General features: G+C 58.3%; 3 protein-coding genes and 1 long non-coding RNA gene across 8 annotated transcripts; 2 read left to right on the top strand and 2 right to left on the bottom strand.

Moving 5' to 3' along the window:
* Positions 1–1,480: 1,480 nt before the first annotated feature.
* Positions 1,481–14,888, bottom strand: LOC102154212 (inter-alpha-trypsin inhibitor heavy chain H1-like). 4 transcript variants are annotated; one of them, XM_038566178.1, is made up of 11 exons: positions 14,694–14,886; positions 6,689–6,800; positions 5,930–6,247; positions 5,831–5,845; positions 5,526–5,546; positions 5,077–5,157; positions 4,859–4,972; positions 3,664–3,865; positions 2,596–2,768; positions 1,892–2,003; positions 1,481–1,753 (listed from the first exon to the last, which is right to left on the bottom strand). In XM_038566178.1, the coding sequence occupies exons 3-11, from the start codon at positions 6,030–6,032 to the stop codon at positions 1,624–1,626; spliced, it is 951 nt and encodes a 316-aa protein (XP_038422106.1). In that variant the 5' UTR covers positions 6,033–6,247; positions 6,689–6,800; positions 14,694–14,886; the 3' UTR covers positions 1,481–1,623. The 4 variants fall into 4 exon arrangements, with proteins under 4 accessions (XP_038422106.1, XP_038422107.1, XP_038422109.1 ...); XM_038566179.1 differs by lacking the exon at positions 14,694–14,886 and adding an exon at positions 6,982–7,087; XM_038566181.1 differs by lacking the exon at positions 5,526–5,546 and having other exon boundaries at positions 14,290–14,888.
* On the top strand, positions 3,150–8,991 carry LOC607080 (musculoskeletal embryonic nuclear protein 1). 2 transcript variants are annotated; one of them, XM_038566185.1, is made up of 4 exons: positions 3,150–3,312; positions 7,108–7,302; positions 8,376–8,508; positions 8,686–8,991. In XM_038566185.1, the coding sequence occupies exons 2-4, from the start codon at positions 7,294–7,296 to the stop codon at positions 8,790–8,792; spliced, it is 249 nt and encodes an 82-aa protein (XP_038422113.1). In that variant the 5' UTR covers positions 3,150–3,312; positions 7,108–7,293; the 3' UTR covers positions 8,793–8,991. The 2 variants fall into 2 exon arrangements, with proteins under 2 accessions (XP_038422113.1, XP_038422114.1); XM_038566186.1 differs by having other exon boundaries at positions 7,122–7,302.
* On the top strand, positions 11,322–26,802 carry ITIH4 (inter-alpha-trypsin inhibitor heavy chain 4). Its single transcript, XM_038566173.1, is given in 25 exon segments — positions 11,322–11,478; positions 12,795–12,955; positions 14,997–15,101; positions 15,224–15,386; positions 15,521–15,631; positions 15,963–16,076; positions 16,740–16,856; positions 17,113–17,281; positions 17,388–17,513; positions 17,699–17,880; positions 17,961–18,146; positions 20,182–20,321; positions 20,585–20,739; positions 21,253–21,279; positions 21,515–21,568; positions 21,720–21,773; positions 22,028–22,144; positions 22,642–22,671; positions 22,910–22,936; positions 23,026–23,142; positions 24,231–24,268; positions 24,270–24,406; positions 26,065–26,219; positions 26,347–26,443; positions 26,599–26,802. Coding segments are annotated over 25 exon segments (2,742 nt in total). The 5' UTR covers positions 11,322–11,388; the 3' UTR covers positions 26,669–26,802.
* Positions 21,221–25,069, bottom strand: LOC119864681. Its single transcript, XR_005374899.1, has 2 exons — positions 24,456–25,069; positions 21,221–24,068 (listed from the first exon to the last, which is right to left on the bottom strand). It is a non-coding gene; the product is annotated as an uncharacterized LOC119864681 (long non-coding RNA).
* Positions 26,803–27,497: the final 695 nt, after the last annotated feature.

Consider the following 27,497-nt stretch of genomic DNA (forward strand, 5'->3'; position numbering starts at 1 on the left):
GACCACTGGGTGATGGGGGGGGGGGCGGGGGGCGTTGGGTGTGTGTCTCTGGCAGGACTATTGTCCTCCCAACAGTTGTCCAGCAGCCCCTCGGAGCCCCGTGGCTGCCTGTGGAGCTTCCCTGGCCCTTTCCTCTACGTGCCTCCTCGTCCCCGATTACTTGGAGTTTGGTGGGAGAGACAACTCTACCCAGGGCTTCTGCGGCTGCTCAACAGGCACTGGAGGGACAGCTGGGGACTCGGAGGGACCCAGAGTCACGTGCACGGTGGCGAGTGAGATGGAATCTAAGAGCTCTTCGGGCTCACAGCCTTTCCGCTCTGCAGGAGGGAAGGCCTGTCTCTCGGGGCAGCAACCAGCCATCCCGCAGTCCCAGGCTCTCCCTCCCTTACAACGCCCAGGAGGCTCCAGTGGGTGCTTGGGCTCTGAAACGCTGTTCTTCCCCCCTCTTTACACCCCCCCTCCCCCAGAGCTCTGTGTTCCGGGGCCCAGGGCAGCCCTGGAGCTCAAGATTTGTGTTACTGATCTGGGTCCTCCTGGGCCTCCGTTGTAGTGGGAACCTCATGGAAACCAGCGGAGAAAAAGTAGAAACCTTTGGAAAAGAGGCCCATGAACCTTCACCAGAGGGCCAGTGCTTCTCAAGACACCGGTTCATCTCCCTTCACCCTGTGACCCTGCACTTTAACGGCCGCAGGGCGACGCCAGGGAAGGAGCCCCGAGGGGATCATTTTCAGGCCTCAGCATGAGCCAGGGGCTGCTCTTGCTAGCTCCCTGAAATCACCACTTTTGGGCAAGGCTGTCTTTGCCTTTGGGAAATGTCCTGGCTCTCAGGGCTCGCAAACCCAAGCTGGAATGTTGAGCTGAGGGGGAAGGCCCCGGAACTGCCTCCAGGGACCGCGTGCCAGTGGGTGTAGCATCCGGCTCCCACAGGACTTTTTGGGACCCCCGATTGTATGTACTTTCTATGCTCCTTTCATATGTTTATTTTAAGTGATGCTTTGGCATCTCTAGAGCGGAATCCCAACAGGCTGTGATCCGCTGCCCAGCCTGGCGGGAAGAACCACATAGGGGATTAAGCTCACAGATGCTGATACCACACAGCATGGGTTCAAAGCCCGGCTCTGGCACTTACAGGTGACTTTGGACAAGTCCCCTAACCTCCGTTTCCTCGGCTATAACTGGGTGTGGCACAGGCATCCCTGAGGGCTGTTGGGATTCGGTTCTAGATGCATTTAGTTAATTCCACAAAGACTTAGAACGGTGCCGGTATAAAGAGCCAGTGTCCCTGAGGGGAGCTGTGTGCAGGGGGCACTCCAGGTGCTCAGCGGGCGTGGAATGGGGCAGCTGCAGTGAATGGGGGGGGTGGGGGCAGAGTAGGTCCCTGGCGGCCTCCAGGTGTGCTCTGACCTCAGAGTCCTCTGAGGGGCAATATCTTGGGTTGCCTCCCTGCCACTCTCCCTCCCCAAAAGCAGCCAGCCTGGGCTAGACTCAGCCTCCCTTTAATGGAAGTCATGGGGCCTTTGACACATGGATCAGCTTGACCAGAGAGGTGTGGCACCGGGAGCCGGTCAGGATGCTGTCCTCTGCCACGGTCCCGAGAAAGGACAGCTGTGCCGGCGAGGGGGCTCAGAAGATGTCAGGGACGATGTAGTCAGTGTAAACGCCGTCGATCAGCCCCGCCCCATTGTTGTGGACGAACCAGCATGTCACCTCAGCCCCGTGCCGGGGGTTCTTGCTGTAGTCTTTCTGCAAGCCCCTGGGGAGATACAGAAAGCTGGGGTTACCTTCGGGACCCCCCAGAGGAAGCCCACTCCACCCCTGTGACACCTGGAGGAAGGCCCCGACCAATGACGGGAATGCCAAGGGCAGACATACTGGGAGAGCAGCCACCTACCTGGTGACCGTCAGTTGGTGGCTCTTTACCAGCATCGTGGCATCTGTCTTTGTGGGGTCGGAGCCCGGGTGGGGGTCAGAGACTGTATAATCAATGGGGTGGAAGAACTGTCCTGGAAGGGCACATTGGAAGCAGCAGTTATCCTGGGAGGCCCGGGGCTCAGCAGGTGCTCACTGGGGGGTCACAGACTGGCCTGAATGCTTGTCTTTTTAAGAGCGGGACTGTATCTGATACGGTTTGGCATCGGAAGCCACCCCTTTGGCATTGAAAGCAGATTTATTGGCAGCCGGTTATACCTCCCACCTTCTTGGACTAATTCGGCAAGAACCTGGCTGGGGAGAGAGTCCTAGGGGTAGGTGCCCCCAGACAGCAAGTGCTACAGGAAGGCCACCAGGAGAAGCAGTGGGCCAGTGAGTCACCCCACCCAGGAGGCCTCGGGGATCTGGTCTGTTTGGACCTTGCTGCTAATCGGACCTCTCCCTGCTCGTCCCCAGGCCCACTTAAGGTGAAGTTTCACCTTGTGTTTGATCACAGCCTTTCTGAGGGACGAGACCCTGAGCAGGACCAGCCTTGTTTGGAGCTCTGAGCCTGGATGGCCGAGTTGGAGAAGGGCCTGCCCTGGTGACCAGCTGCAAGTCTGAGCCATGGTGAGCCCCCTGGCTGCCACAGTGCACCCCACTACCTCTGCCTGCCCAGCTGGTTACCTAGCAGCCCGTGTGTCCGAGCCGACATCCGGTGACTATCCAGCACGTAGAAGCCCAAGAAGTCCTGGTGGACGGCACTGCCCTTCCACACCCGGTGCAGGACAACCTCAAACGTGCCCCCATCTTCCACAGCCACCACCAGGTTCCTCTTCCTGTTGATGGTCACTACCACCCTGCAGGGCAAGGTGGCCGTGAGGGCAGGTGCAGCTACACCACACGCCTCTCCGTGCAGCTGCCCTGCTCCTCTTGGATCCAGCTGTCATGAGCACCACGCCCCCGCTCCCAGATGGAGGGCTGTTGCCTGCTACATGCTGCTATGGGGGCGGGGGGGGGGCTTACAATGTGCTGGGCACTGTGCCAAGCCCTCCATACAAACTGCATCATTTGTTCTCACTCTGATCCTGTGAAGCTCAGAGAGGGTCAGGGACTTGCCCAGGTCCAGGCCACACGGTTGCTAAGCAGTAAAGGCAGGACTTGGACTCCAGCTTCTCTAATATCAAAGTCCGTGTTCTCTGACTGCCACTCATCATCTGTGTCCCCCACACTGGACTCTGCTCTCTCCTTCCTAAAGCTCTGCTGCCCAGCATCAGCTCTGGTACTTGGCAGAGTTTGGAGAATGAGCGAGTGGAGGAAGGAACAAACAAAAGCACAAGCTGTGCTAAGATAAGTGCTGAAAGAGAAGCCCAGAGAGCTCGAGTCCAGCGGAAAAGAGATGAGGTGGGTTTCAGGGAATAGGTGGCCTTGGCGCTGGGCCCCGGACGTGGGTTGGCTTTGTTTGGTGGTGATGAAAATGGACCGCTGGGCAAGGGCACGCAGGCAGCCCGGCCTGGAGCGAGGGTCCAGGAGCGGAGGGAAACGGGTGGGGTGGTCCAAGGGCCCAACAGGTCTGCCCAGCCCACACGGAGGCCACACGGATGACATTCACTGACGTAGCTCAGGGGACGAGGGCCCGGCAAGCTCAGGCAGCTGAGCTGGCTCTGGGGCTTCCTGCCTTATCCCTCCCCAGGCTTCCCCCCACCTGCCTCCCCCCGCCTTCCCCCCACCAGGCTCAGGCCCCAGCCTGGTTACTCATGCTGCCGCAGTGAAGCCTGGTCCTTCCAGGAGAACACGGGTCCACCCGAGCCAGGGTTCAGCGTAATGTTGTGAGGGGTCACCTCCAGCTGAAAGCCTGTCGTGGGGTTCACAATCCCCAGCCGCCCAAAGTACGTGCCCTGGTGCTGCCCAGGGCTCCCAGCTCTGTTGCCGATGAGCTGCCCATTCACAGAGAAGCCTGCAGGAGGGTGAGGGGCCATCCGGGTCAGGGAGGGGCCAGCTCTCGCTACGTGCCTGCCAGCCTGCCTTTGCTCATGCCGTGCCCCCCTCCTGGGAGACACCCACACTCCACACTGGCTTTGAGGCTCCCCCCTCGCCAGGGGGCCTTCAGCATGAGTGGAGGCCACACAGCACTTCTCCCTCCCCACTCCTACAGGGCTAACTACCTACTGCTTAGCCCTTGCTTCTGGGCCCCCAGGGCAGGGGTCTTGTCTCCCCGAGGATAGGACTTGGGCGTGCTCCTTCTCTGTCGCCCTGATCCCTGACCCAGGAGCAGGGCACAGAGGCCTCCTCCCAACTGAGCAGCCCTCAGCCCCCTTCTTGCCTTCACTATCCCAACACGGCATGTCTCATGCTCTCAAATGGTCATCTGAGAATTTGTTTGCCTGTCTGTCTCCCTTGGCCAAACTGCAGGAGCACAGGGACTTTGGCTCAGTCCCTACTGCACCTGTAGCCCCTAGGAGGTGCTCAACAAATCCTTGCAGACCGCCTGATCGGACTGGGAGGGAGGCAGGGAGAGAGTGGCCCACAGACAGTCGGACAGGGAGCACTGCTGGAGGAGGGACTCGGGCTCCCTCAGCCAAGCTGAGGGGGAAGGCAGGGCAGGATTCCTCCAGAATTTGCAGAACTCGGTACAAAATGAAAGTGAGGGGACTTCGCTCAAAATCTGTTAAGAACTTCAAGACAACTAGAGCAGAGCATTAAACCGAGCATGGGCCCTTCTGAGCACAGGGTCCTGGGTGCCTGCAGGGGTCACACGTCCAAGAGCAGGTGCCATCTAGGGCCCAGGCAGGTCGATGGGAGAGAAGGAGGAGGGTTGAGCTCAGCCAGGTGACCGGGGCCCAGGCTGTGGGAAGTGGAGGCCATGGACACTGTCGTGTCGGTGGCTACCAGCGAGGGCGCAGGAGTGCAGCCCCACCCTGTCTGGCAGAGGCCGTGAGGTCACGAGTACCTGTGTCCGGGTCCTGCACCAGGCTGAGGATCACACCGGGCTCCTCATTGATATTGAAGCACAGGGTATCCTCCTTCTGGGGCACGTGGATGAGGAAGTGGGGGTCCGTGTCCACTGGGGGCATAGCATGGAGTCCGTTAGATTGGGCATCGGGCAGGTGGGCTGGGCCCGGCCAGGAGCAGGGCAGGGGTGTCCCTCACGCCCTCCCCAGAACTCGCCTCCGGTCACTTGGTTTGGCAACTGCTGGATGTCGGCACTGGGTCCAGTCGGGGAAGGCTGTGAAGCCGGCAGCTTGAACGCTGGCGGGAGGGAATGGCACTTAGGAGGATGGTACCCCACTTCCCTGGGGCTGCGGGCTCCCTTTCCCAGCCCCCCCAGGCGGCAGGCCTGAAGCCCCAGAGCAGGAGGGCCCCGAGCCCCTGATGCCTGCCGGTGAGCCAGCCCCCCCGTCTGTCCCCTCCGTGGGGCCCTGGCGGAGCTGGTGGCATAAGGGGACCCAGGCCGGGTCAGGGGGCTGTCGCGAGGGTCCCGGGGGGGAGGCGGTGAGCGAGCCTCCTGCTGTCCGTCGTTTCGTCCTCAGGCCAACGCGGCGGCTCAGGGCTGAACGGGCCGCCCCAGGGGCGCCGGGAGAGGTAGAGACGCGTGGCGGTGGGGCGCTGCCACTTACTCTTTCTGTGTCCCACCATCTCTGCGGAGGACACGCGTGGGCCAGCGTCACCCCCACCACGCCCTGCAGGCCCGGGCCTCGCTCCCCGCTCCCCGAGGCACCCTGGGCCCGGAGCCGCCGCGGCCTCGCCGACCCTCCCCTGGGCACCCGGCCCGGCCGCGCAGACGCAGGCTCCCGGAGGCGCGCACGAAGCTGCGTGAGGGCTCCCGGCTCCCGGCTCCCGGGGCAGCGCCGAGGTTGGGGGCCGAGCTGCCTGCAGGGCCCCAGGAGCCCCTCCCGAAGACCAGCCCGGTTTAAAAACTCACCCAAGGGCAGGGCATCTGGAAGGGAGAGAAAGGGAAGAGTTAAAGGCCCGGAGGACTGGGGCCCCCAGAGCCTCCCGCGCGCGCCCGGCCGAGCCCTACCCTCGGGGGGCTTGTCCACGACGGGCTCCAGGCCGTCCTCGTCCGCCACGCCCCTGATGGTCATGGAGGTCAGCGGGGTCACGAACTGGTAAGCCAGCGACATCTGCAGCGCCTTGGCCGCCGCGTCGGCCTTCTCCTTCCCCTCCAGCTTCGTCCTGAGAGACGTGCACCGGCTCCAAGCCCCGCGGCCAGCCCACGGCAGCCTGGCCTCCTGGCCCGCTCGCTCGCTTGTTCGCTCCCTCCCTCGGCGGGCACCTGTGGGGTGGCCTTGGGGATCACCGAATGTCAGTGCCTGGTGGGGTTCCGTCTGCTTGCAGCCTCCAAGGATAAAAATAATCTCCATCACAAACTGACAAAGAACTTAGGGGTGGCTGACACCCCCCCATCCACTCCCCACACCCACTGCAGGTGGAGAGCGCTGCCAGGCACCCCGATGGTCTCCCCTTCAAGGATGGATATTAGTAGGTAGCAGAGAGCAAAGTGACCTCCAGGGGAAACCTTGGACCCTTCGCTCTCTCCACAGCTCAGTGGCTAGAATGGGCTCAGATGTCACTCACCCTCTTTCGGCAACCTCAGGCCTGGTACCTGTGGGTGCCTTCAGCCAGCCAGACTCTGCGCCCTCCCTGGCCCTTCCTGGGCACTTGACCCTCTGCCTCTTTGTCCCTTGCTAAACTTGCACTGCGAGCCAGACTGTGGTCAGACACAAGAGCACACACAGATGGAGCAGCTGTCCGGCTGTCCCTCGGGACGGGTGCTCACCTATGAACTGTGGGGGGCTGTGCTCCCTGTGAGCAAATGCTTCTGAGATTCAGACGCAGGAAGCTCCTGCCCTGCTGCTGTGCAGAGATGGAAAGTCTCTTTCCTCTGGAATCTGAGGGGGGCGGGAGGGTGGGGGTGGCGGATAGAAGAGAGTAGAAAACAAGCTCAGAATGGCCCAGCCTGGCTCAGGGCCCTCACTTCCCTCGGGGACACCCACTACATCGGGATGGACTATCCCAGGTGGACAGCTCAGGCTGCCACACTCGTTCCAAGATCCGCATTCATCAACACACCCCTTGCTCGCTGCCAGGCTCGGCACCTCCTGCCTGCATAGAGCAGCTGTTCCCAAGGGCACAGGGTCCCCCCGGCGGTCTGCCATCCCCAGGCAGCAGCGCTTAGCCAGCCCTCTCATCTCTAAGAATAAACTCTGAAGCTACAGGCAGTACGGACCTGAATCATCAGGAAGCCCGTCAAGGAGGGGAGTGGCTTTCCGGACCGGCAAGTGGACCATATAAGCCCCGGAGGGCCGGCGCTGCTCTGATCCCTTCCACTGGCTTCTGCCTGCCAGAGGAGCACCTTCAAACAGCTCTCGTACAGCACCCACCATGTCGCAGGTAGGAGGGTCCAGCGCAGGCTGGGTGGGTGCCAGGGTGGGGCTGGAAACCTGGACGCTGTCCTCTCTTGACAGTTGTGTCCTGAGCTGAACTCCAGGTGTAAAGAGGAGTGTCTGCAGCCCCTGAAAGGCCAGGGCCCAGGGAGGGCAAGCCTGGGCCCCAGCTTGCTGACAAATCCCTATTTATCTTGGGTTTGGTGGTATCGTCCGGTTTGCCAGTAGGGTAGAGACAACATGTATGATACTTTGAATCTCTGTGTATGCTTGTGTGTGTGAGGAAGCTGACTGCATGTAGCTCCATGTGTAGCCAGTGTGTGTATGTACACATCCATGTGAGGCTGGGTCTGTAGGTACGCAGCTCTGCTCGGGTGTCTCCCCAGCAGGATAGGTCTCCGTGTACAGTGTGTAGTGTGTTGCCCCAGCAGCCCAGCCCAGGCTCGGGGACCAGGGATTCCCTGCACCTGTCCCCAGGGCTTAGGAAGAAATGAGGCCTCAGACTCGTGGGCGCCTGGGGGTGATGGGTTGGATAAGCGCTGAGCCTGCGTATGCCTAGTACTGGAGGGACAGAGCGACCAGCATGCTAAGTGGAGGGTTCTCCTTGCTGCCTGCTCCGTGGGTGGGGCTGACTTCACGGGCATCTAGCTCTACCCTATTGCCTCCCCAAAACACACAAGGTAAACACTGGCAATATGGGGGAGAGAAAGGCAATCCCTAAGGGACCCCTTGCCACCCAGCGAGCAGGTCTTGGAATTCAGCCCTTAAAACTCCACCTCAAACCAGTCCCTCTCCCCTTTGCCCTTTGTGCCCAGGCCTGAGCCTGGCCAGGCAGGCTAACAGTGTGAGGCCACAGCAGCCACACTCCCCAAGTTCCCAGTTTGTGGGAGAAGGACAGAGAGACTTGCAGGTGGTGGATGGAATACGTTTGGGAAAATTTCCTGGAAGAGGAGTGGGGCCTTAAACTGACTTGAGTTCAGTGACTGGTGAAGAGGGATCTCAGGGCCAAGGCACAGAGGTGGGAAGGGGCTTTGAGCCTCAAGGCCTGGGGTTGTAAGATGAAGCTCTGGGCTCTCCAAGGCTGGTGCTCCGGATGCCCCCATCAAGAAGAAGCGCCCCCCTGTGAAGGAGGAAGATCTGAAGGGGGCCCGTGGGAACCTAGCCAAGAACCAGGAGATCAAGTCCAAGACCTACCAGGTCATGCGGGAGTGTGGTGAGTATCCCCCTGGGTGGTGGGGGTGGAGGGTGTGGATGGGTGTCATTGGGGGTGGGCGACAGGGCAAAGGGTCCGAGGTCATTCCCTGAGAATCCAGAGCTCCTGAGCTCAGGGGACACCCCCTCCCCCGGTAAAAGGAGACCCCATGCCCACATCTCTGTGTCCTCCCCACAGAACTAGCCGGCTCCACCGCCCCGTCAGTGTTCAGCGGCAGCCGGACCGGCTCGGAGACTGTCTTTGAGAAGCCCAAAGCTGGACCTGCCAAGAGTGTCTTTGGCTAAGAAGTACATGCCATTCCCCTCACCGCTGTCAACTCCCAGACGCAGGATCCTTTCCCCAAAACTTTTTATGCCAGAATGCACCTTCTCGTCTACTGTCTGTGGGACTGCCACCTGCCCCTCACAGCCCGGGGCCCTCGGCCCAGGGACTCTACGCCAGCACCTGGAGAACAGCAATAAAGAGGACACCCAAGTGGCTCCAGCGTTTGGAGGGTGTTGGTTGGTCACCGGCCATAGCCACTAAGTGTAGGGGAGGAGCAGCTGGGGTAGGGCATGGGGCGTGTTCTGTGCCCTTGGCAGGCTTTTGGGAGGTCCCAGGGTAGATAAGGCAGGTGCTGTTATGGCTGCTGCCACATGCCAGAAAGAGCCTGGGACATGGAGACCTGGTGTTGAACTTCTGTGTGACTTCAAACCAGTCTTTCCTTTTCTGGGCCTCAGTTTCCCCTTCTGTCTGACAAGGGACTAGAGCTGGGGCCTGTTGCATTAGACAGCCCACAGTAACACTGCTCAGAGTGAAGCAAGTGGGGGGCCCAAGGCTCACCCATCCCCCTGATCTCCACAGAAACCACTGAGATGCTTCCAAGGACTCCAAGGCTCTGCAGGACCAGGGGCCTCAAAGCCCCCCCCCCCCCGCCCCTGCACCCTGTTTGCACTCCCTCCTTGCCAGCTCACACCCCCCCCCAAAGCAAAGCCAGGCCGAGGCCGCTCTCTGGCCAGTGGTGGTCCACCTCCTTAGCTGCTCTTCTCCCAGACTCAGGGCGAGCCTCCTAGCCACTCTCACAGCTCTGCCTGCATCCTGGGAGCTCCCAAGTCCTCTGCTCACGAGCAGTGTTTCCCTCCCCAGACCTCAGGGTCCCTTGTGTGCATGGAGTGGTCATATCCAGGGGGGCTGCAGAGGCCTATCCCCCCATCATGGCAAAACCACAGGCTGTCCGGGGCGGGACCAGCAGGGCCCGGGCTTGAGGCACTTGACTCGGGCTGCAGCCTGCAGGGAAGCCGGGCGGTCCCCTGGGCAGGTCGGGCTGGCTGCTCAGAGCCTTTCCCACGTCCTCAGCCAGCCTGTCCTCCCTGGTATAGCTGTTTCTAGACTGGACCTGTGCTCTCTGCTCTGTGGAGCAGGCCTTGTATGGGACAGGGCTGGGCCTGCTCACTGTGCTCCTCGGGGAAGCTCCTTTCTCAGACCACTGAGGAGGTGTGAAGCCCGTATTATCCCAAACATACTCAGAGCCACACGGCAGGCAGCACAGACGTGCATACAGGTGCTTCTGGCTGTAGTCGTGCCAAGAAAGGGGAACATTTATGGGCAGCCAGAGACAGCTCCAGGGACTCTACGCCCTTTACTCAGGGCTGGATGCTGCGGGTCTGATGGAGGAGACCCCTGGGGGCCAGTCACTGCCTCAGAACCTTGTGTGGGCCCCCCAAATGGCGGCTGCACCCCACCCCATGCCAACCAGTGTCGCCAAGACATCTTCCTCCTTTGACCCAGGGTTTGGCACCTGGCCACACTCCTGCAGCAACCCCACCCCATCCATGGCCAGACTCGGGAGCTGGGCTTCCCCAGAGCCGCCAGGGACACAAGCACCAGCTGCGTCCGAATCCCTCAAAATGTATTCACTTCATTGCTATTTGTTATAAAAGCAGTATTGCAACTTTATTAAAGGATAATTGAAAAAAGTTACTGGTAATCCTACCCTAGGCCCTCCGGGGCACTCTCAAGGGTCTGGGCTCAGGACAGTGGCACTGCCTTGGCCAGCCAAAGGCCCGGCCTTCTCACGCAAGCCATGACTCAGGGGCTCCCTCTGCCTGGCTGACCCCATTATGCACCCCCCCCCCCCCCCCGCCCCGAGCTCGCACACCACCACACTGAACCACCACCTTCCGGGTTCTGTTCCCTGCTCTCCTCTCAATACATTCCCCGGGGGAGACCTCCACAGGCCACAAGATGCCAACATCTTTATGGCTCTCAGATTGTCTTGCCAAAGTGCGAGTCTTGTTCTAGGGACCTTGGAAGTGAACCAAGAGCCCCAGCTAGATGAATGGGGTCCAACAGCAACCTGACCCAAGGACAGAGAAGGGGTCTCCGTCCTGCCCTGGCCCCAGCAGATCTACCCCAGTGGCCACCCAGTTCTTCTAGGGCCCCCACTGCCCAGCCACACTAGGCTGGACATCCAGGCCACTTTCCTCCTAGAAGCCACTGCCTAGCCCACCCCCTACCCCCTAACCCAGTCCCCCGTTTTGAGCCATCCCTGTTTCTCCCAGGCTGGGCCAGGCTGCTTCACTGTTGTGGCTCCCAGACCCAGGGAGCCTGCTGGCGGAATGGCTGGTACAAGGGGTGGTAGCAGCCTGGGATGATTCTGGACCTTTCAGAAAGGGTGCCATGCCCAATTCCCATCTGAGCCTGACTCAGTACATGTTCCTGTCCCCAGCCAAGGTCCACGGGACATTCACAGTTTGCTTATCTGAGGCCACTGCAGTTTTTGGCTTGGAGATCCCGATTTCCCAGAAACCGCCCCCAGAGGGGTGGGACAGCAAGCATGTACTAATTCATTCCCCACTTCCTCTGAAGTTCAGAAGCAACCTGCTAGCCCCTGGGGCCAAGATGAAGGCTTCGGGCCTTGGCTGCACCTGTGGCATCACGCTGGTCCTACTCTCGCTGCTGGCTGTCCTCCACGCGACCACTGCCCAAAAGGTAACGGGTGTCCACGGGTGCCTGAGCGGGAGTGGTGTGAGCTGATTCACAAGAAGGTCCTCTGTGTGCAAGTGTGCAGACAAGTGAGCGTGGATCAGTGTGTGTGCAAAGAAGCGGTGCCGACCGTCCACCAGGCCCTAGCCTGGGGCTGTATGGCTACTCTCCCACTTGATAGAAGGGAGACCTTTTATCTTTTTTTTTTTTTTTTAAGATTTTATTTATTCATTCATGAGAGACACACACACAGAGAGAGAGAGAGAGAGAGAGAGAGAGACAGGCAGAGGGAGAAGCAGGCTCCATGCAGGGAGCCCGATACGGGATTCGATCCCTGGTCTCCAGGATCATACCCTGGGCTGAAGGCGGCGCTAAACCACTGAGCCACCCAGGGATCCCACCTTATTTCCATTTTACAGGGTGGGGGTTGGGTGTTGGGAGTGCAGCTCAGCCAGTTGCTGCTGGGAGCCGGTGGTGGGTGGGGTGGGAGAGAATGGGCTTCATGAGCCCAGCTCTACCTCTCCTGGCCCAGTGGCCTCCGGGGAATTATTTACACTCTCTGTGTCTGCTTCCTCATCTGTAAAATGGTAAAAAGCTCTGAAGAGCTTTTTTGTGAGGATCAAACCTGTAATATCTAGAGAGAACTTAATACAGTGTCTGACACCAAGCAGAGACAGGCCACAGGCCACCCGTCCCGTCCCACGCCTCGGTGCTAAGCTGCGTGTGCAGCTGGACATACCATGTGCAGGCAGCAGGTGTGCAAGGCTGCCTGGGTGCACACGTCCTTCCTGGGGGGACCGCAGGCCTACAGGAAGAGGGCGTGGGGCCAGGGAGGGGCCACGGCTGTGGGGCCAAGGGCGGCAAAGAGGAAGGCAGTTATGAGACGGGGCCTCGTCGCCTGCAAGTTTCACAGTTCCTGGAAGCACCTGGTGGGAGAGGGGCAAGTCCCAGTTTCCATGGAGGCCAAGGTCACCAGAAATCACAGAACGTGTTCACTCCTCTTGCACGGGGCAGAGCTAAGATCAAATGTGAAGCTGTCTGACCCCTCCAGGCCCCCCGCCCAAGGAGAACGTGAGAGTCGCCTCGCAGACACAGGGCTCAGGCTGCAGAGCCACGGCCTGGCCCCCGAAGCGGGGGAAGCAGCACTCACAGCGCCCTCTGCTGTGAGACGAGTGTTCACATGTGAAACACCTCACTGGGTTTGGCCTGGTCATTGGTTCAGTTGGGGTCAGGGGCCAAGGGCAGGGCCCCCTCTGAAAGAGCGCTGTCTCACGCTGAGGTGGCATTGAAACAACCCCATCCCCTCCCCCTTCACGGTCCAGAATGACATCAGCATCTACAGCTTCACCGTGGACTCCAAGGTCTCGTCCAGATTTGCCCACACAGTCGTCACCAGCAGGGTGGTCAACAGGGCCGAAACTGTGCAGGAGGCCACCTTCCAGGTGGAGCTGCCCAAGAGAGCCTTCATCACCAACTTCTCCATGTAGGTGCCTTCCTGCCCTCTCTCCTGTTGCCCTCCTCCAGCCCAGCACCATGGCACCATCCTCCCTGGAGACATCCTGCCAGGAAGAGGAGCCCTCTTCCTGATGTAAAGTGTGCAGGGATGGATGCCTTAGGTGTGTGTGCTGTGCCTGTAGACGGTACAAGGAACCAGAGGCTTCACCCATGAACTTCATGTGTTCTCAGAGATGTCCCACCCCTCCACCCTTCCCTTCATCCCTCCCTCCCTCCTTCCATTCATGCCTCCTGCCATCCATCCCTCTATCCACCATCACCAAATGCTGCCCGGTTGACAGATGGAGAAGCACAGCATCTTGGTATCTTTGCTTCTGAAGAGTATAGAGCTGGGGCATCCTGAAGCCAGACGCAGGCAGGAGGGAGTCACAAAGGCAGAGCCAGCTCAGAATACAGAAGCCTTCCTGACTCCCGGGCTGCCCCACAATGGAGCAATGCCTCAAGGAGGGGGATCTCCTTGTCACAGGAAGTTCTAAGCCAGGCTAGTCCCCTCCCTCTTACCTGGGACGCTGCAGAGGGTGTTTCTGCTCTGGGTCAGAGGCTGCACTGGGAGGCCCCTGGGATTTCTGTTTGACTCTGTGGCTCACTGCTGATCCTCACCTTGTCCTCCCCCACCCTTCCTGGGCTGTTTTGCAATGTTTGCCAGATGCATGAAAACCCTCTCCATCTGTCCCTGGCCCCACAGGAAAGGTGGGGATAGAGTGCCGGCCAGAGAGACACCGATCCCAGCAACTCAATAGAGGGGCAGAAAGCAAGCTTCTCTCAGCTGGGGTCCCTAAACTACCCTGAGACCTCTGAAAAAGTGCAGTGGGGCCTGGGTCCTTGTGGTTGGCTCCTTCCTCACTTCCTACCACCCCCTTCAGCATTCCCTGCTTCTCCTAACCCTGCAGCCAGGGCCTGTGCTGCCCAACTTGCAGTGTGAGCACTGCAGGGTATACCCAGCCTCCCACATGGGTGCCAAGGCCAGTAGGTGGCCAGGTTCCGGGCACAATGCGTGTGCTGAGAGCCCAGGGCCAGCACCCCTCTCTGGGTCCAGATGGTGTTGTTGAGGGAGATAGGGAAGTGGGGGGCAGGGTGCTCTCCTCTCTGACCTGGCAGGGCGCCCCAGCTGGGCGTCTGGGAGGAGGAGCCCCATCTCTGGCCCAGAGTTCAATTATGACCAGGAAGGTCAGGAAGGTGAGGAGGAGAGACACTGGGTCCTAATGCCTTGGCTGCACCTCCCCGCCCACCCCTGCTCACTCTCACTCGTTCATGCCACTTCCAGTGGGACAGGCGTGTATGCTCACTGACATCCCTACTCACCTCACAAGGAGGATCTGGAGCAGTTCTTTTCCTTCCAGAGGAAAAGCCCAGGCAGTTCTTTCTAACCCCAAAGAACAGCCATTAGGATTGTGTCTACAGCCCGGGAGACCCGTCCACCAGTTGTCCAAAGCCTATTCCTCCAGAGGCCAAGCTCTGTGCAGAGTGCCCTGGCCGTGCCGGCAGGAAGAGGGGGCAGCTGCAGGGGAGAGGGATCCAAGCCTTTCAGACCCGAGTTTCCTGCTGGCCTGGGAGCCCAGCACCCCCTCCCGCTCCTCCACCTGCCCCACACAGCTGCACACAAGGCTGGGCGCACTGGTGACTGACCCGTTCCTCTGGGAGCGAGCTGACGGAGCGGGCAAGCTGGAGTGCGGGGCCCGACCGCCGGGGCGGAGGCCAGGGCTTACCCGTCCCGTGTCCTCTGCGGCCGTCCTCCCCCGTCTGTCCAGTGAGTGGGTGTCTACCAGCCTGCGCACGCCTCAGGGTAGGGGAAGCCTGGCGTAGCTTGCAGAGGCCCACCAGCCTTCAGCCGGGGCCCTGCACGGAGCCTGGCCCACAGTAAGTACCTTCCGGGGACAGGCTCCGGCAAAGACAGGAGTCAGTCTGTTGAGAGGCGCAGCGAGTCCAGAGAGGCTCCGAGGAGGGGATGGGATTGGAGTGGGCTGCCCCCATCAGGCCCTCCACAACTGCCGCCCTCCCTCCTGCCCCAGGATCATCGAAGGTGTGACCTACCCAGGGAACATCAAGGAGAAGGCTGCGGCCCAGGAGCAGTACAGTGCAGCTGTGGCCAGGGGAGAGAGTGCTGGCCTCGTCAAGTGAGCCACGGATGGGGTGGGAGGGAGCCCCGCTGCGGGGGCGGAGGCTGCCCTGCCTTCAGCCTCCAGTGGCCATGCCCTGCCTGGCCTGGAGGGACAGACCTGATGCTCCCCTCCCCCAGGGCCACTGGAAGAAAGACGGAGCAGTTCCAGGTGTCGGTCAACGTGGCTCCAGCTGCCAAGGTCACCTTCGAGCTGGTGTATGAAGAGCTGCTCAAGCGGCAATTGGGAGTGTATGAGCTGCTGCTCAAAGTCCAGCCCCAGCAGCTGGTCAAGCACCTGCAGGTACTGCCTCCTCCCGGAAGGCCTCCAGGAAGACACCTGCTCTGCTGGGAGCAGCCCCTCCTTCCCGCTCTGCCTCCTGTGAGGCCCACAGCCCCAGCTCCCAGCCGACCCAGCGCCTCCCTTCTTGCCTCCAGATGGACATTCACATCTTCGAGCCTCAGGGCATCAGCTTTCTGGAGACCGAGAGCACCTTCATGACCAGCGAACTGGCAAATGCCCTCACCATCTCGCAGAACAAGACCAAGGTAGGCTGCCACCGTCGGCGGGCAGTGGTCCTGAGAGGCCTGTTGTCGGGCCAGCCTTAGGAGTCTGTCCAGAGAGCGGGACTGTGGGCAGAATGTCTGAGCTGGAGGGACTTTGGAGGGCTGTGTCCGTGCTGCCACTTGGCAGAGCTGGAGGATGAGGCCTGGTGGGTGCTGGTGTGAAGCCTGAGATGGAGAGAAGGCCATGGGCAGGAGCCTGAGGGAGGGCCCCAGGGTGGGGAGGGACAGCCAGCTGGATCCTGCACATCTTGAGCCCAGATGGGGATGAGGATGACCATGGGGCTCCTCCCAACTCTGGCCCATCCCTCCCCAGGCTCACATCCAATTCAAGCCGCAAAAGACAGCGGGACAGCTGGACAAAGTCCTGGATGGCAACTTCATTGTCCGCTATGACGTGAACCGGACCCTCTCTGGAGGCTCCATTCAGGTGTGTGGGCTCTAAGGCGAGAGTGGGGCAACCAGAAAATCCATCCGTGCTCAAAGGCCTGACCTTGCATGTTCTAGAAGGAAAGGCAAAATAACTGCCCCTATGTATCAGGGTGAACCAGTGGCATCACAGACTAAAAACAAGTAATTTTGTTAAGTGGTCCTGAGTCAATTTTCTTTTGGAGGCACAGAAGTTTCACCTCTGCCAAAGAGATGCCTGCACAATTTCCCTTATTGTCTTGGCAGCCAGGAGGCTCACAGTTCAGTTTTATGCTCAATGGCAGTAGCTTCTTTCACATAAGTTTCTGGCATCATTAGGCTTTACCTTTACACTTTTGATGGACCTTGTTTTTAAAGTTTTTATTCTTTTGGTGGATCTCAGGTTTATTACATCTGAACTTTTTAGGGTAAGTTGCCTCAAATGCTAAAACAAATAGGGGTAAAGTGGAGTAAAGTTCTAGTGGGCCATACGTGAGCAGGGAAGGCAAGAGAGTGGATGGACTGAGCTGTAGAAGATGGTGAGGATTTGGGGAGGTCAGCAGTGGGTCAGAGTCAAAGGGGGCTGCGTGAAGAGAGGAACCCAAGGATTAGGGTGAGAAGGCTGGTCTGGGGCAGGGCAGGGCTGCCCCTCTTACTACCTGGGTTTATTTTGCTCTGATCACAGATCGAGAATGGCTACTTTGTGCACTACTTTGCTCCCGAGGGCCTGCCCACGATACCCAAGAATGTGATCTTTGTCATTGACAAAAGCGGCTCCATGAGTGGCAGGAAGATCCAGCAGGTGAGTCCCACTAGCCAAGGGCATGGCCCTGGGAACTCGCACATGCCTCGCGCCATTGGCTCTGGTCCAGTAGGCAGACTCTCCCTCCTCCATCTTCCTGGGGACGGGGCACCCAGAGAGTGAGATTGGTCAGAGTGTGGGCAGGGCCTGCCCCCAGAGCAGGGACCATGGGAGCCCGGGAATGCCAGCCCAAGTCCCAGGAGCCCCAGGGAGGCCCTATTCACACACCCACCCTGTCTCCCACCCTCCTGTCCAGACCCGAGAAGCCTTAATCAAGATCCTGGATGACCTCAAGCCCAACGACCAGTTCAATCTCATCAGCTTCAGTGGGGATGTGACTCACTGGAAGCCACTGCTGGTGCCAGCCTCGCCTGAGAACGTGGACCAGGCCAAGAGATATGCTGCCAACATTGAGGCCCATGGAGGTCAGTGCCTTCGTAGCCCTGCAGCATGGGGGGTTCCGGGGCAGTGAGCCTAGCCTGGGGAGCTGGGCTGGAAGCCACCCTGAGAATATGTGCCCCCCCCCGCCAGGGACCAACATCAACGATGCAATGCTGACGGCCGTGCGGCTGCTGCAGAGTGCCAACCAGAAGGAGCTACTGTCAGATGGGAGTGTCTCCCTTATTATCCTGCTCACCGATGGTGACCCCACCGTGGGTGAGGACACTGCTAGCAACCCCAGAGCACACCGCCCGGGGAGGGGTCGCTGGGGTTCTCGCCCGGCTTGTATGGGACCTGAGGTGGGGGTGGTTATCTGAGGCCCCTCTGGCTGTGAGATCCTAGAAATGTCATTGAACAAATCACTGTTTTCTCACTTCCCCTTCCCACACTGCTGGGTCCAGGGGAGACCAGCCCTGCAAGGATCCAGAAGAACGTGCAGAAAGCTATAGATGGTCAGTACAGCCTTTTCTGCCTGGGCTTTGGCTTCGATGTCAGCTATGTCTTCCTGGAAAAGCTGGCACTGGACAATGGTGGCCTGGCTCGGCGTATCTATGAGGACTCGGACTCTGCCCTGCAGCTCCAGGTGCCAGAACACCCCTGGCGGGCTGCATGGGTGAGGCGGGCAGACCCCGCCCGGCGCTCCTGACACCCCCAACCTTGCAGGACTTCTACCAGGAAGTGGCCAACCCATTGCTGACAGCGGTGACCTTTGAGTACCCAGACAATGCTGTGGACAAGGTCTCACAGGACAATTTCCGGCTCCTCTTCAAAGGCTCCGAGATCGTCGTGGTCGGGAAGCTCCGGGACCAGAGCCCTGATGTGCTCTCAGCCAAAGTCAGAGGGCAGCTGGTGAGGGTGGCTGCCATCCTGCAGGGGAAGGGCAGCCGGGGCCGGCGGGCCGAGGGCTGGGTCTAGAGCGCAGCCCTGCCGGGCTCCAGTTGACCTCAATGCAAGTCACAGTGCTCCCTGCCACTTAGAGATGACAGTTGTCAGTCTGCACTGTTACTGGGCCTGAGGACACTAGTGCCTGGCACTCCCTCCTGTCCTCACACTGGCCCTCCGAGGCTGTGGTTGGGCAGGGAGGCCTGTTCCCATTTCACAGATGAGCGGGCTGAGACCCAGGCAGGGCAGGCAACTTGCCTCGGGCCCCCTGCAGCCGGGGCAGGAGCCTGGCTCCCCAGGTGATGCGCCGTCCCTGCTCAGCCCTCCTTGCCTCTGTGCCACAGGAGGCCCTCTCATTGCACAGACAGAAACGGCACCTGCTCAGTGCCAGGTCCTTCTCTGGGCCCTGGGGTACGATCCTCACAGGAGAGGCGTGCGGGTAAATCATCACACGAACAAGGAGCTGCAGGCTGTGATGGCCGTGACTGATAAGCCTGGGGACTTGGGGGGCAGCCCTGGGAACCCAGACCTGGTCTGGGAATCGGGGAGGGCTACCCGGAGGAGGCCCAGCTGAGATCGAAGGATGATGAGGAGGTGATAGAGGCCAGATGGTGGGGTGACAGAGGAACGTTCTGGGCTTGCAGGGCCAGCAGGCAGTGTGTGTGGGAAGAACAGCGGGTGGGTGAGTCCGAGGGGCCTGGGGGGCGCGGGCGCCCCACCTCAGAGGAAGTAGCAAGCCGTGTGGCCAGCCTACTGGATTCAGGCCTAGCTGCTACCTCCCAGAGGTGAGGCCTGGGGCAGATCACTTAACCTCCCTGTGCCTCAATCTCCTCTTGTGTAAACATCAGAATAGGTCACCCTACCCACCTTGTAAGGCTGCTGTGGGGATTAACGTCTGGCCCCATGTAAACACTCCATTCACGTTAGCTGCTAATATGAACCTGAAGGCCAGGGGTTCCCCAAGTGCAGAACTCAAGGTGACTCAGGTGGTTTACACAGACGTCTTTGTTTTAGTAGTTGTGTATTTATTTTAATGTGTCTCCTGAAAAATAGAACTTGAACGCCAGACCTAAGATTTTACAGGTATGATTGCTCGGGACAAGGCCAAGTAAATCATATTCATCTATTTAAAGTTCGTTTAAGGAAAACCGTCAAATAGCTGTATGTGTGGACAGGGCAAAATTCGTGCAGGTGGCCTGCATGTGTCAGTTTTGGGAGACCAGGCTCTGGGTGAGACAGAGGAGGTGGCTCCAGCAGGGGTAGTGGGATCTGATCCATAATAAGGTCTTCGGCTGCTCTGGGGAGCGGTGGTGAGAGAGGGCAGGGTTCCTCTGTCCCCAGACCCCACTTCCCAGACTGCGGGCTGGGCAGCCCGAGGCCAGAAGGCGCCTCCCTGGGGAAGGAAGCAGCAGTCCCCCCAGAGCTTGGCACCATCCCACAGAGCCCAGCCCCAGCAGAGGGCACCGGCTTGGGCAGGGGGCAGCTGGTTGGGGCGGGTGGGGCCTCAAGCCCTATCAGGGCCGTTGATACCTGCGTTCTCTTCTAACTCTGCTGCTGACTGCAGGAGGAGGCTCTTCCCTCTTTGTCCCCAGGGTGTCTGTTTTGGGGATGAGCATGGAATGCATCTGGGCCCCCTTTCTGCCTCCATACTGCACTTGCACTTCCTTCCTGCTACTGTTTCTACACTGGCCAGGGGTTCAGATCCCATTCTTATTTCCCTTTCTCTGGAAAGGCCAGTCTGCCCTGAGCTCCCGGCTCTGTGACTGCCATGTTGCCCTTGGAGAGTTTGCTGCCTTTTATCCCACATTCTTCCCATCTTGGGGGGCTCTGTGGCTGAGCCTCTCATGCCCCAGACTCCCTCCCCAGCCCTAGCCTACTCCGAGGAAATGCGGTCCTTGCAACCAGCCCATGGAAGCTGTCCCAGTCCGAGCAAGTTCCGGTGGGAGCGCTCGGGAATGGCAGGCCCTCACTACTCCTGCCCGGGCTGGGCCCCTCTTTTCAGCACATGCAGAACATCACCTTCCAAACGGAGTCCAGTGTTGCAGAGCAGGAGAAGGAGTTCCAGAGCCCCAAGTACATCTTCCACAGCTTCATGGAGAGACTCTGGGCATACCTGACCATCCAGCAACTGCTAGAGCAAATGTGGGTAGCCCACACCCTCGAGGGCCTGCCAGGGCAGCCACACACAGCCTGAGCACCTTCCCAAGCTTTCCTGGGGAGGGGACGGCGGTGGGGGCAGCTGGCATGGGGTATCTCCTAGGCACGGAGAGAGGAGGGTGTTGGCACCTATGTGTGAGGTTCAGACTTTCCCAGTGGGAACCTTCCAGAAGGTTCTGGAAGGGAGGGAGGACCTGACTAGGCATCCAGGGAGGACCTGCTGAGCCTCTGATGCCTTCAACCTACAGGGTTTCAGCGTCCGGTGCTGAGAAGCAGGCCCTTGAGACACGAGCTCTGAACTTGTCACTCAGCTACAGTTTTGTCACTCCCCTCACATCCATGGTGGTCACCAAACCTGAAGGTGAACAACGGTCTGAAGTTGCTGAGAAGCCTGTGGAAACAAGTAGGTGTTAAGAGTAGGACCTCAGCCTCTTGGGAAAACCAGTTTCTTTTTTTTTTTTTTTTTAAGATTTTGTTTATTCATTTGAGGCACAGAGAGAGGCAGGAGAGAGAGAGAGAGAGAGGCAGAGGTAGAGGGAGGAGAAGCAGGCTCCATGCAAGGAACCCAATGTGGGACTCGATCCCAGGACTTCGGGATCACACCCTGAGCCAAAGGCAGATGCTCAACCACTGAGGCACCCAGGCATCCCGGCAACCCAGTTTTGATCCAGTGTTCTCCAGAGCCTCCCTCCCTCCCTGGCCATATCCCAACCTAGACTCGGACCCTAATCTCCCAGGAACCCCAGGACACTCATCCCATTTCACTGATGAGGAAGCTGAGACCAGGGCTCCTGACCTGAGTTCACCTCACCTATTCAGTGCTGGGGCTGAGAAGCAAGGTTAAATAGAAGTACTTTACATTTATTGAAATCACTCCAACAGTGTATTTGCTTTTCTTTCTTTTTGCTTTATCCAGGAAACAAACACAAGAACTTTTATACCAGTAAGAGCCTAATTCCCTCAAAGGCTGGGCTGGGGGATGGTTGGCTGACACAGGGCCTAAGGCACCGGCCCCTGAAGTCGCTGGCCAGGGCCTCTCCAGCCCAGCCCTGCTGCCAGGAGGGGGCATCGTCTGCACTCAGGTCCTGTCCTGGGTGCTTAGGAACACAATCCCTGTTCCGCTGGGGACCCCAGAAAGGTATATCCAAGAAACAAATCCGCATTCCTCTGATTTCCAGGTCATCATTCTTTCTCTAGATTTCCTGTGGGAGACACAATGCACAGAAAAACAGGTGACAAAGGAGGAAAGGGATGGGGGTGGGGGTAGATTGACAGAACCCCAGTCACATACAAGACTCTGCCCTGATTGTTGGGAGAGTGATTTGCCTGGTTCTCTAGCCCGGTTGGCAGGGCTGGAACTCAAGTCTAGTTATATCTGATTAGGAGGCATCTATGCAGACTCTGTCCTCACTGAAAGAAGAGGCTATAGAGGACAAGGTACTTTGACTTGGGGGCTGGCGGGCGGGGGCTTATGTCCCAGTGGCAGGGGGTGCGGGAATTCAAGAAGGGTCCATTGTTCCCACTTTGAATTTCTCCTGGCCATGGAGGGAAAGGCTCCCAGAATGATGAGTGTAGGGAGGGGAGCCATGTGCCCTCTCCACATCCCTCTCCTGGACTGGGCCCCAGAACCCCAGTTTTGGGGACCCATGACACTACTTGAGAGAAGACTGCATGTGTCAACTTTTCCAAAGCTGGACCTTCCAGGAGGATACCTAGTGACCCATGGAGAGACTCCAGACTCCGAGGACCTCCTAATGCTCCTCTTTATCCACTCTACCATACGCCTGGGGAACCAGACATGATGTTGGGTAAGCCGCTTTCTGACCCTCTGAGGGTCTACTTTCCCCAAGATGATCATTTAACAGGGCCATAGAGTTGGAGAGGTAAAGCACAAAGCACACAGCTGGACACAAACCAGGGAGAGTCGCTGTGGGGCCTGACATGACATAACGTGCCTTTATTTTCACTGAATTGGATTTATTACACTCTGGAGGCTGGCTCAGGATGGAACCTTCTAGAAAGGGAAGGCTTCCTCCATTTCCAAAGTCAACCGTGAACCCTTGAGCTGTTTCTGATTTCCAAATCTGGACTCAGAAACAGTGCAGAGCAAGGCAAGGCCCTGTGTCCCCTCCATCTTCCCTTATAGCATGTGCTTTTGTTTGCAAATCTCATTACAGAGACTCTTCTAGTGTGGCAGGGGTTGCGGGGCTGGGTGGGTGGCGTGCTCATTGCTCTCAATCCTCATTGTCCCCTTCCTTTCTGTTTCTGGCTGTCCCTGCACTAATGCCTGCTTTGGCGCCACCAGCCCCCTCCATTCCCGGTGAAGTGCTTCAAGGTGAGGATTTAAGAGCCAGAGATGTCGCTCCGGCCAGAGTCCCTGCAGTAGCTTCTGACCCTGTAACAGGGAGACTCTGGGAGAGGAAAGCTTCGGGGAACTCTGCAGACTTGTCACGTGGGTTTCCCAGTGTTGAAGTTGAGAGACCCCTGGCCACACGCATCCGGGTCTCTATCTTTCAGTAGCCCCCCCACCCCGGGGAAGGGGCTCCCTTAACCTCGACTTCTTCTTCTTTCAGAACGAGCCAAGGTAACCTCATCTCCAGGTAAGTTGCCAGCTTCCCTCAACGCCCCCTCCTTGTCCTTGCCTCCTAGCCCACCCTACCTGCCTTAGGAAGCACACCTGTTGTCCCAGCCCCCATCCAGGCGCCTCCGGTCATTCTGATGCTGCCTGGACAGAGTGTGAACCGCCTCTGTGTGGACATCAAGCACTCTCAGGGGCCAATGAAGCTGCTCTCAGACCCTGACCAAGGTGAGAGGTGCATGTCCGGTCATCCCCCCAGAGAGTCCCAGACACCACTCATGCCCAGCTTACTACCCCAGAGATAATGATGGGACATCTGCCCATGGAGACACACCTTGCCCTGTGCAGGCCTGTCCCAGATCCTGGCATGGCCACGCCCCTGAGCACCGACACTGGCCCTCATACATCCACCCTGCAGACTCCTCCCTGAGCACGAGACTGTCTGCAGGGCTGGGTAGCCTGGGCACTCTGAGGTGACCAGACGTGGACTTGCCCCCAGGCACTGCCATACTTTGGGAGTGGGGAGACAGACTTGGGCATAGGCGAGCTCAGTGGTTTATAGTCAGTGCCTAGAGTGACATGGAAGCAAACCCAGAGGAGGAGACAAGAGCTATCTGGGGGACAGGAGGGGCTGCACGGGGTCATATAGGAATGACTGGGCCTTGGCAGACAAGTAGGGACCCACTGGGTGGAGGAGGGGAAGGCAGAAGCAGAGCCCTAGAAGGTGCTGGAGGAGGGTGTGGAGGCGGCAAATGGTGAGGAGGTAGGTGTGTGCTGGCCAAGCCTGCACCCCCGGCCTCTAGAAAGGTCTTACTGGTTGAACTGAGCGTCAGGTCAGATGCAAGGAGGCACAGCGCTCAGGGATGCTCACACACACCTGCAGAGCCAGCCAGAATCAATGAGCATCTATGGCTCCCTCGCTCCTCCCAGGTCCCCACAGTCTGTCACTCATCCCGCCTGGCCCATAGTCTGTTTGCTCACAGAGGAGGGGGGATACCACCCCTCTTCATCTTGCTCTTGGCTGTAGCACCTCATCAGACCAAGCACACCAGAGGCTTTACACACATTCGTCGATTTCAGACACGATCTCCCTTTTCAGAGGGCTCATCCGAAGGCGGTCATCACTGATGATTTGGGGGCGCTTTCACAGCCATCTGAAACCAAGGGAGGAGGGGAGAGGTCGTGGGAGCCTGCTCCCAGTGTGAGGGAGTGTTGGGGAAAGGGAACCGAAGAGGTCAGCTGGTGAGAAGGGGTCTGGGCGGATCTCGGTTCAGCTGGGACCACAGCTTTGACCTCTCTGCTCCCGGCCTGCTCAGGGATTGAGGTGACCGGCCAGTATGAGACAGAGAAGGAACCAGTTCTCATGGATCGAGGTGACCCTCAAGAACCTCCAGCTGCAGGTCCGCGCCTCCCCTGAGCACGTGGTAGTGACTCAGAACCGAAGAAACTCTGCCTACAAGTGGAAGGAAACGCTGTTCTCCATGATGCCTGGGTATGCCCCTGTCTGGGGCCCCTTGAGTCCCCCACCCCAGGCTGGGTACCTCTCTGGCCACATCAGTTAGCTGGTGACAGTGCAGACAGGTGACCTGAGCCACGGACCTGGGAATGAAGTGGCTGGGCAGGAGTTTTCTGCAGTGGGCTGCGCCTGCAGATAGAGATGCAGAGATGCAGAGAGCCCTGCACCATACCCTCCTGCTCGGAAGGGTACTGAGCCGTTATGCTAGGACCTGGCTGTCCCCATACCTAACCTAGGTCACTGTCCCACATGGGGCACAGCGTGGTTTAGAGCCAGCTCTCCCGCTAATCCTGTGTGACCCTGGGCAGGCTGCTTAGCCCCTCTGAGCCTATTTCCTCACTCATCACCTGAAATAATCACCTGGCTCTGAGTCAGAGGGCTGAGCAGAAGATCCAATGAGAGGATGCGGTCTGGGAGTACTTTGCCCATTAGACAGCATGGTGCCCGCTGGGCACGGTGGAGGGCAGTGCTGTCAATGTGGTGAAGTAATGACAATAATGAGAAGCTGGAGAGCACTGCCTCCTGCGGAAGGTTATGAATGTCATCCTTAGCATACTCTGATGAGCTCTGATGAGGGACGACAAGTCCATCTGGCATCAAACACTGGGCAGCTGGTGGGTAATGCAGGAGGACTGTGACCTTTTCTGGGTGGGGCTGCCCTACCATAGGGCCTTCCAGAGGCAACTGTCCAGCTCTAGAGGTCACAAGAGGTCTGGGAGTGGGGCTGAGGACCCTGTCCCTCTTTGAGCAGCACCCTGCAGTCCCATGGCCTGCACCGAATACAGAGAGCCTTGTCCTCTGCCCTCCAGAGACGGGTTGCCACTTGAGAAATGAGTGCATGCCTGGAAAAATCCAAGGGCTTAACCTGAAAATCGCCCAATTTCATAAGAGTTCTTAAAGTTTACTATTATCTGATAAATGCACAAAGAATGACAGTCTTTCTGTGCCCCAGACATGAACACTACAAGATAAAATAAAGGGACACCTGGGTGGCTCAGTGGTTGAGCATCTACCTTGGCCTGGGGCGTGATCCAAAATCCGGATCGAGTCCTGCATCAGTCTCCCTGCATGGAGCCTGCTTCTCCCTCTTCCTCTGCCCTTCCCCTGCTTGTGGTGGCTCTCTCTCTCTCTCTCTGTCTCTCTCTCTATCAAATAAATAAATGAAATATTAAAAAAAAAAAACTCAGAGTAACAGCAGGGGTCTATTCAACATGCTTAAAAGAGCCTGACATTCCTAAGAAAACCAAAAAGGTAAGAATTTCAAAGATTATCTTAAGTTAAAAAGGACAGGATAGAATGAAAAGGGACTTGCTCTTCTAGATGTAAATAACAATAATCATCAGAAGAAAGCGACACTGGCCATTAACACAAAAGGGACAGAGTAAATGTGTCAGAGAACTGCCTAAATCATATAAGAGGAATTTATGGAGAAACCAAATCTAAGGAGACCAGGGAGGGAAAGGAAGCACTGTCTCATTTTACAAGGAATGCGCCAGATCTCACTAAGTTAATGTCGTCCCAGTTTCCCAGTGAGGGGATCGGGCCTGAGGCCGCAGCAGGAAGGCCCGAGCCCAGAGGGCAGCCCCCCTCCCCGCTCCCACCCAGACTGCACAGGACATTCGGTTTCCCCGCAGCCTCAATATGACCATGGACAAGACGGGGCTCCTGCTGCTCAGCAGCGCAGACAAAGTGACCGTTGGTCTGCTACCCTGGGACGGCCCTGGAGAGGGGCTCCGGCTCCTTCTGCGGGACACCGACCGATTCTCCAGCCACGTCAATGGGACCCTTGGTATGCTGCCCGGGGCTCTGGGCATCCTCAGAGGCCACCTCTGCCGGCGAACAGGCGGTGCCCTTCACCTCTGTCTCCCAGGCTCCCTCCGTCTTTATTCCTTGCTGACCAGCCCTTTGTCTCTCAGGCCAGTTTTACCAGGATGTGCTCTGGGGGCCCCCAACAGAGGCCGATGACAGCAAGCGAACACTGAGGGTTCAGGGCCGTGACTACTCTGCCACCAGGTGAGCCTGGCCAGGGGCTGAGAGGCTGGGAGCTGGGCTCTGGGGACCCTGAGACTCTCTGTGGTCCCCGTATCGAACCCGAGCTGTCTCTGTCTCTTCCCATCACACCTGAGATTTGCTGACCACCTATCTTTTTGTCTGTCTATCCATCCCAGATTGGTCAAGCTGGATTACCAAGAAGGATCCCCAGGAACAGAGATTTCCTGCTGGTCTGTGGAGCTGTAGTTATGTGGGAGGGGTTAAGCCCACCCCCCATGCCACATGACTATGACCAGAGGGCCGCCCGTGGGGCCTGGGCTGGGACAGGGAGCAATATTTTAACTCATTACAAATAAAGAAAGGTGCTGTAATCCCAGGCAGTGGGCATCTCTGGTTGCATCTGGCTAAATCCCACATTAGAATTAGAATCTTAGAATCTTCCACCGTGACCCCCTCAAGGGCCTGTGACCAATAAAACCTGTGGAGAACTTTCAGTCCAGTCTTTACAAGTAGAGAAACTTAAGATTTAGGGAGATTAAACCACCTATTTAAAATGTTGCTCCAGCCTCCAGCTGGAGGTCTAGGACAGGAGAACATCAAAGGTTTCATCTGCTTTATGGTCACTCAGTCCATGAAAACCAGTTTTGACTTTAAAAAAAAAAAAAGAGGAAGCGTGAACTGGGTCGAGGTTCTTATCAGAAATAAATATCCTCAGGTGGGCACAAACTGGGCAGACGTTCTTTAGAGGCCAACTCCCCGAGGTTCTCAGCAAGCTCCTGGGCCCCTTAGCCATGGGATTTGCATGACACAGTTTGATTCTCACACCTGTACTCAGGGCCAGGCCTGTCTGCTCATTGCCTTGTCAAGAGGCTAGTACTGGAACAGAAGATACAGAGGGGAGGCCCCGGGCCCAGGAAGGAAGCCAGCGTCTGTCCCCAGGAGCCTCTAAGCCCATGGATGCACTCCCAGATCCTGGGCTGCTAGGGGTCTGCTCTCCCATCTGGGCCCTGGGTTTAAGCACCCCAAAGATTCCAGCCAACTCCTGCATAGCCAAAGCATATTAAAAAAAAAAAAA

The sequence above is a fragment of the Canis lupus genome, chromosome 20, assembly GCF_011100685.1.
Source record: "Canis lupus familiaris isolate Mischka breed German Shepherd chromosome 20, alternate assembly UU_Cfam_GSD_1.0, whole genome shotgun sequence".
In the NCBI taxonomy this organism is placed as follows: Eukaryota; Metazoa; Chordata; class Mammalia; order Carnivora; family Canidae; genus Canis; species Canis lupus.

Bases quoted from the DNA above. Each gene is read 5' to 3' on its own strand.
- LOC102154212 (XM_038566178.1), bottom strand. From the start codon at position 6,032: ATGTCGCTGGCTTACCAGTTCGTGACCCCGCTGACCTCCATGACCATC. The intron at 3,866-4,858 runs GTACTCGTGACC...ACCCTCCTGCAG, and splicing joins GGTGCAGGACCCGGACACAG to GCTTCTCTGTGAATGGGCAG. The intron at 2,004-2,595 runs GTAACCAGCTGG...GTGCCCTTCCAG, and splicing joins TCGGACACACGGGCTGCTAG to GACAGTTCTTCCACCCCATT.
- LOC607080 (XM_038566185.1), top strand. The intron at 8,509-8,685 runs GTGAGTATCCCC...TCCTCCCCACAG, and splicing joins CCAGGTCATGCGGGAGTGTG to AACTAGCCGGCTCCACCGCC.